This window comes from Tasmannia lanceolata, unplaced genomic scaffold (genome assembly GCF_043159265.1).
Source record: "Tasmannia lanceolata isolate RefF3 unplaced genomic scaffold, GAP_Taslan_0.1 ptg000015l, whole genome shotgun sequence".
Lineage (NCBI taxonomy): Eukaryota > Viridiplantae > Streptophyta > Magnoliopsida > Canellales > Winteraceae > Tasmannia > Tasmannia lanceolata.
This window is the reverse complement of record NW_027518692.1, coordinates 56,018,753-56,038,003: the sequence shown is the minus strand read 5'-3', so window position 1 is coordinate 56,038,003 and position 19,251 is coordinate 56,018,753. Positions and strand designations below refer to the sequence as shown.

The 19,251-nt window shown below is 36.1% G+C and overlaps 1 protein-coding gene across 1 annotated transcript in view; it reads right to left on the bottom strand.

Annotated features, from left to right (window-relative positions):
• Positions 1-18,772, bottom strand: part of LOC143892545 (DExH-box ATP-dependent RNA helicase DExH6-like) — a 35,509-nt gene extending 16,737 nt beyond the window's left edge. The window contains exons 1-8 of the mRNA XM_077397253.1: positions 18,414-18,772; positions 13,356-13,446; positions 8,841-9,156; positions 8,602-8,676; positions 8,232-8,276; positions 3,493-3,583; positions 3,330-3,388; positions 2,476-2,637 (exon numbers count right to left, since the gene is read on the bottom strand). Of these exons, the coding sequence (XP_077253368.1) occupies positions 2,476-2,637; positions 3,330-3,388; positions 3,493-3,583; positions 8,232-8,276; positions 8,602-8,676; positions 8,841-9,156; positions 13,356-13,446; positions 18,414-18,537 (963 nt within the window). The 5' untranslated portion in view covers positions 18,538-18,772. The remainder of the gene's footprint in view (positions 1-2,475; positions 2,638-3,329; positions 3,389-3,492; positions 3,584-8,231; positions 8,277-8,601; positions 8,677-8,840; positions 9,157-13,355; positions 13,447-18,413) is intronic.
• Between the last annotated feature and the right edge of the window lie 479 nt (positions 18,773-19,251).

Here is a 19,251-nt window from a genome sequence, read left to right as displayed (position 1 = left end):
TTCCCCTTTTCAGCCTGGAAAAGTATTTAGATTAGACTACTGTCAAAAAAAGTATTTAGATTAGGTAGATACTTCTACCCTTAATAAAAAAAAATGGGAAAATAAAATTAACTAATTTAGTGCAAGGAAAAAAAAATTTAACCCCATTTCCCAGCATTCCCACGCATTTTTGTTTGCCTTTTCCTAAACATGGCTGCATTTCTACCCCCTCCTTGTTTGTATTTTCCTGAAAATGAGGTTATTTTCATGAGCCAACCGTAAGACCCTTAGAAGCACGAAGCGGGTGCGGGGGCGGGAAGCGTGGGGTCTAGAAGAGTCTAAGTTTGGGAGCACCATGGGAGCGTGTATGTAATATTTTCTTTATATATCTTTCAAAATTCAAGCACATCAAAAAATAATAGTTTCTAACTATTTTCATATGTATCTTTCAAATTTTAAGTACATCTAAAAGCTAATTTCTAACCATCTTCATTTGTGTGCACTCGTTCCTCATGCCTTTTGAAGATACACAAGCCTTTCTGCTTGCTCCAACGAATTACTTTGAAGAGTTTGAGGAGTTTGATATAAGGAAGTTGGTAATGGTAGGACTTATAGAATAATAGAAGCAGGCTGGGAGCATCATTAGAGCAGTTCCCATCACTCTGGGGTCGGCGCTCCCTGGAAGCTCCTTCCTAAGGAGCGCCAAAAGGTGGGAGTGGCACCCCGAGAGGAGGTTCCTGCTTCTAAGGAAAAACCAACAATAAATGAGAAGTGGGCCCAATCAATAAATATATACATGAGAAGTGTGGTACATGCAGAAGGATTTTCACCACCCACTCTTCCACAAATTTTGAGACCCATCCAAGTCCAAGTACTTTCTTCAAGATTCACATTTTCCTAAACATGGCTGCAATTTTCCATTTTCAGTCTGGAAAAGTATTTGGATTAAAAAGTACACCTCTACCCTTAATAAAAAAATGGAAAAAAATAAAACTAACCAATTTAGTGCTATATTTTTACCCCCTTTTCTAGCATTTCCACGCATTTTTGTTTGTCTTTTCCTAAACATGGCCGCATTTCTACCCCCTCTTTGTTTGTCTTTTCCTAAAAATGAAGTTATTTTCAGGAAAATACAAAACAATAGGGTGGACTATTATTTCCCGTGGCGAAATTTTATAAAATTGCTTTTTCACATGGCAGTTCAAGAAAACTAAAGATTATTTTTGGACCTTCCAAAAATGCCACTCGATATATGGAAAACCTCCTCAAAGTCCACCCAAGATCTATTAGCTGTAGGCAAAACAAAAATGTGCAGAAGAAACATGAGCACAACTATGCGTGCAAGATACCACAACAACACCTATTATTAATGAGTTCTAACTGAAGTCGGTTTATTGGACCACAATCCCAGGGAGCTCCTACCAGTGACCTAGGGCTATGAATAGGAAGTAAATTGGCATCCTGCAACAAAATTGTGTGGGCATGAATATGTGAAAACGCAAGAAAAAATGGAGCGGAGAATCTGATTTACCTTGAGCAAAGCTAGGATATTGAAGCAAGTATAAACCCAACTTGTTCAATTTAAAGACAAGTAAATTACCAATTTAAGAAGGAACTTGATGACTGGGAACAGCTAATATCCCCATAATATGTAACACTTCCCTAGAAAATATCTTCCACCTACAATATTTTCGCTAATATCACAATTTTTTTTAACATTTGTACAGAAGAATCTTCTAGAGTACTTTCAATTTTTCAAAAGGCCCAAACTGGATCGCCAATTCGATTCATCTACCAATTCAATTTGAATTTTCCATTCATATAATTATATGCCCAATGTAATTTTCCCCAATGTCGATGCCCTCTAAGAAAGAGTAGTCCTTGGCATAACCCCTAGCTACAAAAGGAAACCGCCGCATAGCATCTGAAGCAGCTTATGATGATCAGATAACCTATACTTTCCATGAAAAGAAGTCTTTCCCATGCTTTACTTATTATATATTTGAACTAGAGAATTAATTTTATTTTTTTTTTACTTCAATATAAAAGAAGAGGGACGATACCAACTGAACTAACATGTAAATTGCCACTTTAAGAGAGAGAGAGAGAGAGAGAGAGAGAGAGAGAGAGAGTAGAAAATCAGCATAGATGGATTTACATGGAATACCGGAATTAAACAGTTCAGAATTTTTGTGAAACAATGTGTTGCATGCACGACTGGATGGACACGGACAAGCATGAGATAATAGTATTCCCTCTATGCATATAATATGCATGCATACATGGATAAATGTCGACACGTATTAGAACATGGGCATGAGCAATAAAAAAATAACACTAACAAAACGAAACAAGACAGTCTAGTAATTCCACTGAGTGTGAGCAAAGGAGGGCAAGAATCCTATATAAATTAAGGCATTATGGGGTCCAATAAAGAAATCTAGCTAAACTCAGAGAGAAACCAAATTTTATAAAAAAAAAAGATAAAATCATTACCACGATGATGTGGGTTATTTCAAAAATACCACTTTTCAAGGATTCCGGTGTGGTTTCTGTCTTTGGTATGCCCATGCCCATGTTAATAAGCATTCTCAAAAGAATCCCATTCGTGCAAAACACTATAGAAGATTGCTTCCCACCTTTAGACTCCAAGCGTATCTGACAAGTGATAATGTTTCCAGAAATTGATAAATTCATCAATAAAATATAAAATTGTCACAAAATAGGCAGTCTTATAAGCAAATGGCTAGAAATTTTATTGTCCAAAGAAGTTACACAAAAAGCATTCAACCCAATTGTCAAGAGAAGTGGTTTAGAGATGTGATTCTAAACATGAAAAGAATTCAGGGAATATTCCTCACAAAAAACAATAATCAAACTATAATGCAAAGTCCCTTTCAAAAAACTAAAAAGAGTTTCCTGACAGACTTAAAGAATGAAAAGGACAAGCATGATCATTTTACCTAGAGATTCACCAGTTTTTTTTTTTTTTTTGGTGGGCAGACATTCACCAATTTATGGAGAAACAAAGTTAGCTAATGCTTTTCTTAGAGATGATTATGATATAATCCACTGATTCAATGTATAGTTAAAGCTCTAAAACACATGCACCAAATATATGTATACAGGACTTCAAGTTAATATGGCCCGTGATTGCTTAAATACATATACAAAGACACACACACACACACATATAAATGTATGTATACAGGACTTCAAGTTAATATGGCCCGTGATTGCTTAAACACATTAGAGCAGGGCAGCATGCAATGATAAAAGAATCAACCATCTGCACATTCGGAAGGGACGTGTTTCTTAGTATTAATATATCTAGGTAGGTTATGATATACCTTGTAACCAACACTGTCTCCAACATTTTCTCCTCTTTCATAAGCGATTCTCTCGGCAACTGCACACAGCATATCTCTAACCATGAGCAAAAACTAGTGTAGAAGCAAAAAGAGCAAAATAAAAACACACGATCTTTAGAATGCAAAGTCACATAGCAGAAACCTGATATGGCTGATATACGTCTAGGTTGAGTGCACACAATCTTACACACCTTGCCTTTACGCCACATATGGTCCAAAAGAAATTGTGGGACCTGGGTCATGTTAGTTAAAAAGAAAATCATCATAAGATCAAAAGAAGTAAGATAAATATGAATCATAACAAGGTTGTAAAGTATTTGTTGACATTTGACAAATAAGAACACGATATCAAAACTCTTTTGTTGTTAAACCTTTTATTTTCAATCAAAAACCTCTGGTAGGAAGACAATGTTAAGGCATCGGATGTGGAGCCATTAAAATGTATATAGTTAATTCTATGCACTCATGCACACAAGCAAATTTCAATATGAATTATGCAAACTATCAGACACATAAATAACGAGAATAAGTACTTTAGCGGAAGCTTTAATCCTAAACTCAAAATCTAATGATCGATTCCTGAGACTCAATTAATATTATTCAAAGTAACATAAAGATGAAATTGCAGTATATGAACATAGTCATAACAAACTTATGAAAATTATGTAGTTTTGGACATCCATTATCTCTAACCTTGATTAGAGAGGTAAAGCCCTTCAAACTGGAAGGACTGTGTGTTCCGGCGAACAACGGCACATTAAATCCAGGTATTGCAATGTGTCACGGTGGCAAAATCATGCGACATGGGGGCACCATTACCAAATAAAATACTTGCAGAACTAGACTACCAGACTATTGAATGGTTTGATCAACAGTCCAACATGTATTTGTTGCAGAAATATATGAATGAATTATCACGCGTGAGAATCCATTCATGGCATTGCCAGTTTCACAAAATATGAAGGAACGTGAGATTGGCGTGTACAGAGGATCAACTTTCGGAGCATGGATTAGGGTATCAGCCAATATAGATATGAATAGGTCTTTCAGTTGGAAATGCAAACAACAAAGGTATTAGAGCTGGAAATACAAAAACCAACGTGTTATACATCGCCAGGTATATGCACATCTATTCTAAGGCCAATACCACCTAGTCACATCCACAAATATTGTGGGAGTCAGGGTTCAAAGAAAATGGGGAATATATGATAGAAATTATTTTAGTTTTGATAAATCAAGAATTGTTAATAGAAAAATAAATAAAAGAGTAATTGCATTGCTGAGGAAAGAGATCCAAGAGTGGGACTGTTTTGCACCCCATCTAGTGAAGCTGTTAGTCAAGCCACTGAGGCGACAGTAAGCATGGGAAATCTGAATCCTCCAAGGTCACCAGCAAATCTCTCTCTCTCTCTCTCTCTCTCTCTCTCTCTCTCTCTCTCTCTCTCTCTCTCTCTCAAATTCAGTTTTAAGTTAGGCACGTGTGATTTATTACTCAACTAAATGTAAAATACATGATGTGAGTTACATAATAGAAAAAACTTAAAGAAACTAAAAGATCCCTATAACTTTAGAACACCCAACATTAATTGAAATTACATGATATCATCTATAATTTCAAACTATCATCAAGTTGAAGAATGCAGGTCAAGCATCCCCAACTTGCTTGAGAGTAGAACAAATCACACCTTACGTATGGCTTTAGCAAATACGTCCACATTTTGGTCTTTGCACCCAAACTAAGGTGTTACAATTTCACAATAATCATTTTCAGAAACATTTATTCTTCAGTGGGACATAAAACTAGCTGCAAGACATTTCACTTCTGATAAAGGCTTCACCGAACAGCACCGAGTCAAAGGTTCAACGAAGAAAAACCATGGCTAAGGACCAAGGTTGGAATGCTTGGAATAAGAAAAAAAGAAAGAAGAAAAACCAGAGAAAAGACCTGGACCTACAGAAGGCCATCATAGTTCCCAGATCAAACCAAAGGACTAACAAATGGAGCAAGACTGAACCAATTTTGAGGCAACAGCGGTGGGGGGCATGGAAAAGGAAGGGGCATGGAAAAGGAAACATTTCGGTCATTTTGTGTCGGTTTTGGTGGAAATTTAAAACCATGCAAGGAAACTATTTTCTTGAGGTTTTCCGAACTAGACGCTCAATACCCATGTCGGATTCCGACACTCTTGTACACATTCAACATAGGTTGAAATGTGTCTGTTGCCCAACATTATTAACGAACCATCACTTATTTTTACTCAAAACATTTGATTAGTACTTGATGCACAAAGCTACAGTCAAAATTATGGATAGTAAATTGGATGTCAAGTTCTGAAAACTTGGTACAAATCGCTTTTGCTTAAAGGAGACGATTGGTACAAACTCTAGTTTCAAGTCAATTTCTGGTAACTTACACCAATTTTCAAGATCAAATTTTCAAAAACCTTCCAAGGCAAAACCATAAGGAATTCTTGCAATTTGTATAATTATTTGTGAAACTTACAAATAGGCTGAGACCTTACCTTATAGCATGATCTGACTTGGTTTATCGAAGATCCAAGTCAAAAAACCGAAGGTCTTGGGAATAGGTGTAACTCACAAGGAATGACCAAATCACAGCATAGTTAGTTCTAATCAATAAAGTCACAATTGTGGCCTAACTTGCATCAAAATGATAATTACTTGATATTTTTCAACAATTACCATATATCTTAGCGAACAAAAAATTGAAATTTACACATGTTTTGAAATATCAAAGCATATTTTGGTTGAGTTTTGCAAAACCACATAACCATAACCATTTTAGTTTTAAAACTTGTCGACGATGACTTACTCCGAAGTCAAGATCATTACAGAGAAAGGATCGATTTGAAAGATAGAGAAAAAGTCGATAACCAAAGGAGGATGGACCACTCTAGAGTTATCTTTTTCATTTTATAGCACAGTAATCCTTTTGGGTTTCACCATCAAGCATACACATATTCAACTAAAATAAGCACATCTTATGCATGTAAGATTCATTTTAAGAATGGCACCGGTAGGCTTGCTTACTTAATATATAAAACATACCCAATTACAAACAAACAATAGCCAAATAGCCCCCGTCACTTTTTCATACAGAAACAATGAGCACTGTCTTAAAAGAAGTATCTAGATTCTAGACCAATGTAATTATAAAAATCCCTACTTTAAGTCGATTAATATCAATATGAGGTTTGTGAGCAGCTGCTCAAATAAGCTTATCTGAGCAGAGCTCACAAACCATAGGGGCCCACACTTTGGGGGTGATCCTAAGCATTCATTTGGAAGGCCCCATCATGGATGGGGTGTGTACCAAAAATCAGCTCCATTGTATCATCCTAACCCTTCCATTTGTTGAGGGAAAAAATGGGTATATTGGTGGACAAACAGTTTCTGTCCATTTTTCCCTCCACAAATGGACACCCTAAGATGATCCAATGGAGCTGATTTTTGGTAACACGCCATCCATGATGGGGCCTTCCAAATGAATGCTTAGGATCACCCCAAAATGTGGGGCCCCCTATGGTTTGTGAGCTCTGCTCAGATAAGCTTATCTGAGCAGCTGCTCACAAACCATTTCCTCAATATATATATATATATATATATATATATGGCCACTGCTATCTCCCAAATGTAGACCCATAATGATTCAATGCTATGATTTAGCCGACGCTTCAAATTTTCGGGAGACACGTGTTGACACTCCTTTTGACACTGCTAAGTCGTAACGGTATTGTTGCACTGTCTAACTTAAAGTGAGAACGTCGTCTCAACTGTACCGTGTCAAGTGAAATACTATTTATTATCGAGCATTGTGTTTAACTTCTTTTTTAACATTAACTCTTATTTTATTATTAACTTTTCTTTTAACTCTTCTTTAACTAATATTTGTTACTATCCCTCCTCTCCTAAATCTAAAACACTAAGCAAATACTCTCTCTTTTTTTAATGGTTTAGACAAATACTCTTCCAATATTATATTCATTATATCATATTGGTCTCTCTTTCTGATGCATATTGGAGGCTGACGATAGCTAAACTAGATTGATGAATGCATTGTTATTTGATTATCACATGTTTCTTAAGACTTATTAGCAAGGTTTTAAATCTCGGTTTCGGTACGAAATTTCGGACGAAATCTTGTAAAAATTTCACCGAAATTTCCAAAACCTTTCACCGAAATTTCCGAAACGTTTCGGCGAAGTATGGTACTTTTCTGACTCACTGTGAATTTCGTTTCGTTTTCCACCGAAACCGAAATATTTCGGCCGAAACGTTTAAAACCATGCTTATTAGTTTGTTATATGAATACCATATTTATTTTGTCACAAGTTAGGATTAGTAATCAGTAGTTTTATACGTAAGTAATTGTACGGATGTGTCCTTGTTTCTATATTTTTAGGAGTTGCCGTGTATGACATCTCGTATCCATGTCGACACTCAACATACGAATCCATGACCACAGATAATAGTTCAATTGAAAATAATCCCACAGCTTGCACAGTCAAATCTCGAGTTTATCTATATAACCAGCACTCTCCCAAACACTGAAAAGAGAAAATACGACCTAAATAAATGTTGTATCATTGGCAATGGCACTAATGGCATTAAACAACCGAAAATAAGAAATTTTCAGCCAATATTGAAGAAACAAAACTTCTTAATTAAAAAATCACCAGGAGTTCAAAAAATTATAAAACGAGATTCAATTCGGATCAGCTGTTCTCACTTCCCAAAATCCCAAAGATACGTATATCACCAGTAATTCTATGGCAAAACTATTTAGAAGGAATGATTTTTATACAAGAAATTTCAAATGTACCAGAGAAAAGACAAAGCAAAGAACAGCTGAACAGGTACCTGAGTGGTTTTCCCGCAGCCGGTCTCACCAGATATCAGCACCACCTGGTTTAGATGGTAGAGAAGCAAAGAGAACTTAGAATATACTGCACCATTAGAATGCATTTGACAATCTGAACATCAGGTTTACACCATGTACAGAAGCTACAATAGAAACAAAGGTTAATATGATGTATAGAACCTATGGAAAAGAAACAAAACCTTGGATTGAGTATATACTAATGCAAGTATACAGGATACTACCTGTGTGTGAGAGAGAGCATGAAAGAAGGCAATGGGTAATAATAAACTAGGTTAAGTATATATGAAGTGAAACGTAATTTGTTGTATATGAGAAGGGGAATTGAACAAGCAATAGGAGTAATGGAACCTGGTGAGATTCTAATGTCGACGTAATAGCATCTTTGAAGGATGTAATTGGAAGCTTAGTTCTCACTTCAGCAATCTGCAAGTATGAATCCACAGCAAACATTCATACCAAGCCAAAGTGAGTGGCAGAAGGTAAAAACTTTTGGAACCAGAAACTATGATATGCGAGCAGTACTAAATAGTAGATGTGAAACCAAGAGGAGTGTTGAAACTTCCAAGAATTTGATCACAGAAGAGAACCTTTTGTAAGTCTGAAGGCTCATTCATTCTAGAAGTAAGCAAATCCAACTTATTCGCAATTTCAGCCTTCTTCATTGAAGGTTTGCAAAAGGTAGTATCATTCTTCCCATGTCTCTTACTAGTCTTCTCACTACTATTCTTGCAAGCTTCTTCACTAAACTCCCCTTCAGCAGGAGGATAGCGAGTAAATAAATCCTGTAGAACAACTTTTGTCTCTTCTGAAAATGTCAAGCAGGTAAGATTTTCTTTCCCCTTCTTAACAGGTTCCTGCTTACTTTTACTTTTGTAAACAGAGACACATCTCTGATTTCCACGCCTGTCAGAAAAGTCTAGGTCCGTAAGAAACAAAATGCCACAACAGAGAAGTTAATAATTAAGAACCCATGATTAAATGAAATAAATATGATTGAAAAGTAGCAAAAATTGGTCCTAGAAAGCAGAAAACACTAAACATGATGCTCACGGTTGGGTTCAGGCCTATTCATTTGCTCACAGATCAGATCCAGGCTATCAATTATTCAAAAGGAATAGGGTTGCCATCAGTGTCTAAATGTCTAATCTATCAAAACGACGGTTACTCAAGAAGACGGCTCTCAAATCAAATTTTGGAATAACCAAAAATAAAGCATGGAGGGTACAGTGAGCGACAATTTCAGCGGTACTGTCATTTCCAGCAATTAGTCATTAGATCAAACTATTCACTGACAAAAACATGAAATAATAGACACCCAACTAAATATCTCCAAACAAAAGTTTGAATCTTCAATTATGTCAACCGGACAAATTAAAAAAGAAATGGATCTAGACCATTGGTTAAGCCATTTAAAGACAAAGGGAACTTACATCACAACAATCCTGAAAAATAAAATCAATAAATAATAAATCTCAAAGAAATAATGAACAGAGAAATGATATATGCACACCCTTGTTTTAATAATGACACACCTCTCTTTAATTTACACTTTTCTAATCAGCAGTTAAAAGATGTTACAATCCCACAAAAGCCATCAACAGCCAATCAAAAAATGTTGAATAAAGTGAGAAGATCAACATAAGAGAAAAAGAAATCATTTGGCTAAGAAAAATAGAATATTAAATAACATTGAAGACCACTTCAACAACGTTTATGAAGTCATAAATATACGTGTATTAACAAGATTTAAACTAATAAACATAAAATAAGGGAAAGAAACAACCGTAAATATTGGAAAATAGAAAAGTTGTCATCTGTGAAAAAGAAAAGGAATTAAAAATTTAAAACTAATAAACATAAAATAAAGGAAAGAATAAGAACAACCATAAATATTTGAAAATAGAAAAGTTGTCATCTGTGGAAAAAAAAGGAACACGGTGAAAGAAATAATATGGAAATTAAGGAAAATGCTTGAGGTCACTTGGAGAGAGAGAGAGAGAGAGAGTTTAACTTCTTATTTAAAATGCTAAAAGGCGTGGAGAGAGAAGACTTCTCTCTTGTTCGCCAGAAAAGTGAGAAAAATCAAGACAAGTTGCTTTCTTAGACAGAAACTAAAGACTGAGAGGACATAGAAGAGGGAAAAAGGGATGAGCATTATGAAGGTTTTCAGGACCAGGAAAGGTTTGAATAAAGAAAAACTATGGAAAGAATTAATCTTGCTCAACTATCGATTGAAGGATTTGGTTTTTATTCATTTCAAAATTTATTTATTTTATGTATTTTGTAATAAAATTGCTTAAAAATTATGGTAAAACTATATTTTCAGAAAATTACTTATCAAATAAATATAAAAAACTATTTTTTTAAATGTTAGTTAATCTCACCCGATGTATTGATTGATGAAGCCAAAGGACGACATTGCCATTGGATTGATGGAAACAAGTTGAGGTAAGAAAGAGATGGGGAAGCAGAGGAAAGTGAAAGACAACGCCGCATTGAAAAAAAATGAAGACGCCATTTAAAAAGTTAAAGGGAAAGAGAGATGAAGAAAATGACAATAGAGGAAGGGAAAAAATCACTGTTTAAATTTTTGAAACAAGAGCAAGGGTGGAAGTGAAAGAGGGGACAAAAGCTGTATGGAGCTGGTTTAGATGAATTTTAAACCAAAAAGAAAGCAAAATGGGGTGGTACGTTTAATTTTGGGTCTTCCACAAAAGGGAATGGAAAGGGAAATTTAAGTGGCCCTAGGATACCCTAACTTCAAGTTGGGATACTATGAATTTTAGTAAACCTGCCACTAGGAGATACAGATTTGAAATACAACCAAGACAAAGAAGTTCGAAATACAACCAAGACAAAGAAGTTCGAAATTTGGATCTTGGAATGAAGAAAAAAATAGAAGATAATAAAGGGGGTGAGGAAAAGGTGTTGAACGGTACTAAATTTAGATGAAAGGTGGATTGGGTTTTTAAAAAGGAGAGAAAAGGTAAGTTTAAGGAGAAGATCATAAATAATTGGTAAGTTTAAGGAGAAGATCATAAATAATTGGACGGGAGACAGACTTCAGGGATGAAATGAAAGGGATTTTAAGGAAATTAGAAGAAGCACGCTTAGAATCAGACCCAACATTTATATACTCATAATCCGCTACAGTATCATGTCAGAATATTATAGTCATGTTAGATTACTAGAAGAAGAGAAGAGAGGGAAAACATGGAGAAGTCATCCTCGACGAATTTTCTTAATTAACCAAATCGTAGGTGAAATGACCAGTGTAAGTGTTAAAGTATAAAAGAATAAATAATGCCTTCTCCAACAGCTTAAGCCTTTGGAGCAACTGGTTGTTTCAAATGGTATCAGAGCCAAAGGTCATGAGTTCAAACCTCCTTGATAGCAAAAATCAACATGCAATGGCCAAACCCAAAAGAGGGGCCGAATGTGCCAGGTGTAGGCCAAGCCTAGAAAGAGGGGCCACAAGTGAGGGGGAGTGTTAAAGTATAAAAGAATAAATAACGCCTTCTCCAATAGCTTAAGCTTTTGGAGAAAGCACATATAAAATGACTAAAATGCTCCTAAACACATGTTTACATTCTAATAAGTATTTGATGTCTGACTTGGCAAGTCATTATTAGATTGTTGAAAGGGAAGCCTTTCTCACCCTTGGCAATTTGCACACTAGATAGATGATATTATGAACTGTGCGGCTGGATCATCCATCGCTTTCCTAAACACATGTTTACATTCTAACAGTGATGCTAATAGGCTAGCTAGAGAAGGGGTCACCAGGGAGAGTCTGGAGATCTTTAATTTTCTTCCCACTTGAGGGTCGTTTTTTTTTTTTTTTTTGGAATAGCTATCGAGGGGTCTTTTGTTTTCTTGTTTTTATCTTGTTGTTTTTCATGGATAGACCTCCTCAATCGCAGGATTTTCCCTTCTCTTCTTCTTTTTTTTTTTTTTGAACGAAAAATACACGGTACCCTTCTCTTCTTTTTAAATACAATTCTTTATTTCAAAAAAAAAAAAAAAAAAAAAACCAAGTATTTGACTTGTAACGACTGCATAACTGTTATTATGCATGCATATTATGATTTTGTGAGTATAACACATGTAATTATGTTACCCCAGCGGAAAATTATAAGAAAATGACTTGGAAACAAACAAATATATGAATGTGTTTTTGGGACTGCATCCCAATACAATACCCATCCATGTTTCTTATTTCTTGCAACCCTAACCAAAACCATTATAAATAGTAAGATTAGGGCTGTTCCAATTCTCAAAAAGATATCTGAATGTGTTTTTGGGACCAAGCCCAATAATAAAAGTTTGAGTAGCTATCTCCATCACTCTTAGTTCATGGGCAGTCCAAGGTGAGCTTACTGTGGAGGGTTGAGATTGATCAAGGTGAGACCCACCAACGAAATATGGGTGCTTCCGTGGTAGATGGATATCACATTCATCGACCCAAAAGCTCCATGCAGCAACACCTTAAGACAGTTTCCGAAAGTTCCCCCCTAATATGTGGACCTACTTTAAGGCTCTTGAATTAGCAATAGCAATCGTTCAGGTTAGAACATATATCAGGTAAAAAGCAATCCAAGGGGGGATCCATCACGTGGATGGGGAAGATTGATCAAGGTGCGACCACAAATTCAATATGAGAAAACTGGGATGATTCATTCCCCATCTTTAAAAATAAACAAAAGGATGGGAAAAGAAATAAAAAAAAGTTTTTAATATTAATGTTCAATGAATTCCTAATTACCACATTCTTTTCAAAAAAAATCCAGCTAGTTTTCTTTGATGTTCTTTCAGTTATTAAAATTTCAGCAATTTTTTTAATTTCCCCCCTAAAAATAATTTACGCATTAAATGTCATGTCTCACTTAGGAAACCAATTTTAGTAAAAATATTGAGTTTTCCATAATTTTCTTGACTTTTCAATTTTAAAAAGAAAAATAAGAAAGACGACTGTATCGAACATACAGCTCAATTGTATCAAGTTACCCAAGCTGGCAATACGTTTATATAAAACAATAGTCTAAACACTTGTTTCTACACTAACAGATAATATCTCAAAACACCGCCATCTTAACACTCACCCAGAACTTTTCGACACCATACCCAATTTCCTGCACATCTCATGCACCACAGCCCGCTCAGGATTGGTCAAGTTCACTTCAAATGTGTACACTGCAAGTCAAGAAAAAGGTAACATCCACGCGGTTAGTAACAAATGATACACGCCCCAAAGATTTACAATTTTTCCAAAATTGTTCCTTCAAAAGCATAAGAAATAAATAGTATCATAACTGACTCCAGAAAAACATCATCAGAAATATATTTAGGGAAGTGATATATTCGGCCCTTTTTTTACTTGGGACAGCCCTCTCTAGTGTATATTTTACTACTCTTTTACACTAGAGGGGGCTGTTCCAAGTAAAAAAAAGGGCTGTCCCAACTCCCAAGTAAAAAATGGGCCGAATATACCATGTCCCTATATTTGCTAGTGAAGCTGACAGTATATATATTATTTGCTTAATGGAAATTACAGTACATGTCACAAGGGCACATTATGATGGGCCCATCCTACTAATTAACTTAAAAATAACATGTGACTTTCTATCACTTAACAGGCCTAAACCTTTCATGTAGTTTTAGACATTTTCTTTTTCTCAAAAAAAAAAAGTAGTTTTAGACATTTAGTATATGTTTCTGATTTATTTCATTGATTACCCAATAAAATAGTGAATCATTTAACTTCATGTCTTTTCCCATTGATTTGCATATTGTGAACATTTTTCAGCCTTTCACTTCGATAGGTGTCACAAAATGCAGGGTTTCACCTTTAATTCCACAAACTCCCTCTTCTCTTCTCTTTTTTCTTTCTTCATCTTTATTCTTCTTCTCTAACCCTAACTCCATGACTTGGTATCAATGCCAAGATCCATCTTTGCCTTCAGTCTGATTTCAGTGTTTTCTTGAAATCCTAGCTCTACCTTCCCTTCCCCATTTTCTTGTCTTTCTGTCCTTGAATCTCTTGTGTTGCGCAAACCTAAGGCATTCTTCATGTCGGGGCAGAAACCCATGGGGTTCTGTGTCTTTGTGCCCTAGTGTGTAATGTATCATTGAATCGATTCCTCTTCCGGTTGTAAATCAAGGTGGATATTCTAGAAGTGTGTGCAGCTTCTATGCATAGGACACTGCCATCATGATAACTGGTTGTCAACCCATGACTCGACTAGTGACTCGATTTCTTAATTTTATGACTCGCGACTCGACTCGACTCGTGACTCGTAAAAGTTTTTGACGATAACAGAAATTTAGTTGAACAAAATATAATTATATATCAAAAGATAAAGCATGTAAAAAAATAATCCAACGGCACATAGATAAAGCACTAAGCCAAAAATATAACTATGTGCTTGTAAATTGCATGCAAAAAAAATAACTTCTGGTTGGACTTAATCATGGGTGAAAACCCTTTCCTGCTTTAGATTTGTATACGCCCATGATTTATGGTATGGTTGGAAGGAGATTTGTGGTGGTTCAAAACAAGAACCCAAGATTGTCCAAGATTGGACCCTCCCGCACATGGTTTTTTGAGAATGAAGATTAGAATAAGGTAGTGCGTGCTATCTACCAAGGAATAAGGTACCTTGAGAATGAAGATTAGAATAAGATAGTCGTAAGAGACTAGCTCAATGTGATAAGGTGGCGTAGTGGCTCTCATTCCTTCCCTTGGAGATTTGCTTCTTTCTTCGATGAGATCCACGACAGGGTGGGGGATGCATCGATTTCTTTCCATCATGTTAGGCGGCCAGCTAATGGCATGGCAGACAATTTAGCTAGGGATGGTGTCTCTAGGGAGAGAGTTGAGCTATTTGACTCTGTTCCTCCTTGAACCTTGCAGTGGGGCTTGTCCTTATCTATTTGTACATGCCTCCTTGATCTTTTTCACATTTAAAACAATTGCCTACCATTCAAAAAATAATAATAATGGTGAAGTTCTAAGTTCCAACTTTCAAGTTTTCAATCATCAAAACAGCAAAGCGCAAGCCCAGCGACTCGACTTGACTCGTAAGAGTCTCAGTTTTTCGACTCGACTCGTAGCGACTCATAAGAGTCACCAGACAACTTGTAAGAGTCATCAACATGGGTGAGTCACCCATGCGACTTGACTTAAGAGTTTGACAACTACCTGGTCTAATTCGTGCCTATAATACTTTGCGAAGATTAGCTGTGATGCTTCCTTGCATGAAGAGTGGACTGCCTTCGTGAGGACTTCCTCGAGCTTTATTCAGTTTTTATGTGGTAAATCTGTGTTTAGTTTTCTTTTTATGTTATGAAATGTGGACCGCCCAGGAGCTGTGTTCAGTTTTTTATGTGGTGAATCTAGTGTGCTTGCTGTCCTAATCATGATTGTACTGTCAACTTGTGGAGTGTGCAATCTTGCTGCCCTGTTTTGTGGTCGCGCTGCCTACTTGTGGATTATGTTACCTTGTTATCCTAGTTGCTACCATGGCTTTAAATTTAGACCGAAACCGAAATTTGGCGAAATTAGAATTTCGCCATTTACCAAATTTCGGCCGATTTCGAGAAAATGCCTTTTTTATTTTTTTTAAAATCCGGAATTTTGAAATTTCTGTCCGAAATTTCGAACTTGAGTACCAAATTTCGGTTGAAATTTCGGTTTTTTGGAAGTCCGAAACCGGTGCCGAAATCAAAATTTTAAACCTTGGTTGCTATCGTAGTTAGCAAAACTCCGTTTTAAAAGGCGTTTTTTTTCAAAAAAAAAAAAAAAGTGTTTTATTAGTGTGCCATTTAATACTCTGTTTAAAACTTTTGCAGTAAAAAAAAAAGAATTTAGGAAACATTTAATACGCATTTTAAACATGCTTTTTTGGCCAAACTTTCCAATTTTACCCCTACCAAATTTTGTAAATAACAAAATTTTAAACGCATTTTTTTGTGTTTCCGTTTTTTACTACGTTTTTTTTTAACCAATACCGTATTAAACTCGAATTTTTCCCGTCCTGTTTTTTTGCCGAGGAATAAAAATCTCGGATGCGTTCCTTAGGGCGTTTTGCTAACTATGGTTGCTACCTCAGTGTTTAATGTTAGTTTACATCAGTTGCTGCCCTATTTGCGATTATCTGAGTAGATCAGTTTGCTGTCCTACGTGTGAATCTCCATAATGAGTGAAAATAAACCCATTTTTTTAAACATCATGAAGATACATGGGATGCAACTTACTTCTGTTAAGTTGAATGTGTCCAATTACATTATATGGTCTCAACATGTAAAGGTAGCCTTAGTGGAAATGGGAAACTAACATTCTTAACTGAAAATGGACCCATCGGATGAGTTTGACTTCATCTGCTTGTTTGATCTAAGACGCATAAGGAAGTCATCAAGACTGATTGTGAGTATGAAGAGTGGCCCAACGTAAATTATCAGATTATAACTTGGTCATGGAACAATATGGAACCACTATTGCAGATGTGATGTTCCTTGACACGGGCAAGGAGGTATGAGAAACAATATGGGAAACGAATTCTTCATTTTAGAACATATTCTTGTTTAGACAAGAAAACAAGAGTTTGACTGTTTGAGTGAGTAATATATGACACTTTCTAGTATGTGGGATAGATTGAATCTGTATCAACCTCACACTGCCAACCTGGAGCTATTAAAAATTCAGCAAGAAGTGTATAAGGTCGCTAAGTTTCTTTCCGGACCATGCCCAAAATGTCATTCAGTTTGTTGGCAAATTTTGGCTAGCAAAGAGCTTTCCCTCTTTGAATAGCCTGTATTCATGACTTCAACATGCTAGGATTTCTAGATCCTCAAAGTTAAAATACTTTGGGATGTGATTCTAAAGGTAAAATAAAAAAAGTATTTCGAGATCCTATGCACAGCACAATGTGAGAAAGGAATTCACCATAAAATCCTCAATAGGCAGAGATAATGGTAGCTATGGAAGTAGTGTTTCAGCAAAGAACGTGGTGGAAGGTCAAGAGGAGGCCATGCTAGCAGTCAAAGACATGGAAACAGAAAGTGCACGCATTGTGCGAAATCAAATCATGCATCTGACATGTTGGGACAAGTTTGAAAAAACAATATGGGCAAATCAAGTCTTTTACACACTGATGGAGAAGATGATTCTCGGCATGCTTATATTGACAATCAGCACCATTGTAGTCCCAGTGGTGAGTCGATTGTAATCTCACATTAGGGGTGGGAAAAATGTGTGACGAGCACTCAACAATCAGCAAGTTATCCTTCCTCAGAAAGTAATAAATGCCCCGTCCAGACATTATGAATAATGTGGATAAAATTGTTCTAGGGAACAAAGTTTAAAAACGCAGATGTGATTCAAAATGCGGCCAAGAAAAATCTTTCTCGACTCGGCACGGATGCAGAGAAGAGTGCAGTTGACGTGGCGGAGTACTCGGTTGACGCAGTTATTACTCAAGAGAGACAAAGGAGTTTTTATTGACTTTGCAAGGCAAAACACGGAACACGGCCAAGGCAAAAGGGAGTCGACTCGAGGGAGTCCGCGATGAAGCAGTGGAGTTTTGAAACTATGCTAGGGACATTAATGTCTAGCAACCTTCCACAAACATAAGTTACTGTTTTGGTTGCAAATTCTCTTCATTTTCATTAAGGTACAACTTCTTAAATACAAATAGAAAGGATTGCCACATCACCACCTATTAACCCACTTACATGACACATAACCAATAACAAACATCCATAACCCTAAAACACATTCCCACAGCTACATAATAACTACATTACAAAAACCCCATAAACACCATGATTACATGCACATATCATCACAGTGCACTTAAAAATAAATAAAACAAACAAACAAACATACACACAGAGGAAATCTTTTCCTGGCATTGGATCCATATCCATGATTTGAGAATGAAAATACCCAGTGTCAATATTTTAGGGCAATCTAATTTTGAATAACTCAAAACAATCAGAGACTGTGATGAAGAGAACAAGACCCACTTCTTAGCACAACGCAAAATAAACACCATCAAAACAACAAAACAAATGAAAAAAAAAAAAACGTAAAATGTGCCAAGAAATGATATTTAGAGGAAGAAAATGAAAAGAGAAAGGCGAATGATAGAGAGAGTAACCTTGATCGTCTCCTGCTCGGAACTCTTCAAGGCGTTTAGTGATTTGGATGCGCATAGGTTCAGTCACGTTAGGGTTTTGTTTCCCCTCTCCATTTCGTTTTCCCTGTCCTCCTCGTCTTCCCATCTTCTTTGCCTATTCTTCTCCCAAACGAAATACAACAGAGAGAGAGAGAGAGGGAGATTTTTATGCTTCGATTTCCCTCTTGCTTTCAACTGCTCTCTGCTTTTCTGTCCCGTTCTTGGGCATTCCCTTCACCTCTGATATATATAGTGAACTTTTATATAATGGAGGGGTGTCCCGGGGAAGAAAAGGGAGGGTATGTATCTTTTCGATTTTGATTTTGTCTACAGTACGATAATGGACACATGTAGCTCTGTTAGGTTCCGTTTTGGATACCCTAACCTAAAATGAGCGCGCGTGTTTAGGTTGCTTTTTATAAGCAAAGTGCACCACTAGTTCTGGATGCGTTTTGGATTTTGCTAGAATCATGAATTGGAATCGGAATTGGAATTGGAATTGGAATTGGCATCTTATTATTTTGATTCTTATATCGATTCCTCCTGGATGGAATGGAAAAAATTAAAATAATTAATTAAAAAATAAAATAAAAATCATTCATTAGCAGAATAATAATACCAACTCTTGGTATATGAAACCGCATTTTTTTCATCTTTAAATGTTGCAAAATTGAAAAAAAAAATGGTGTACTATCTATGTGTCCTTTAGAGCAATAGGATGTTAATGCCCAATGTACATCAAGATGATTACAAAGAAATAAAATCAAGATAACAATCAAATTCAATGTATTCGGTCTGTTCATGAAAAACAGGGTTAGCT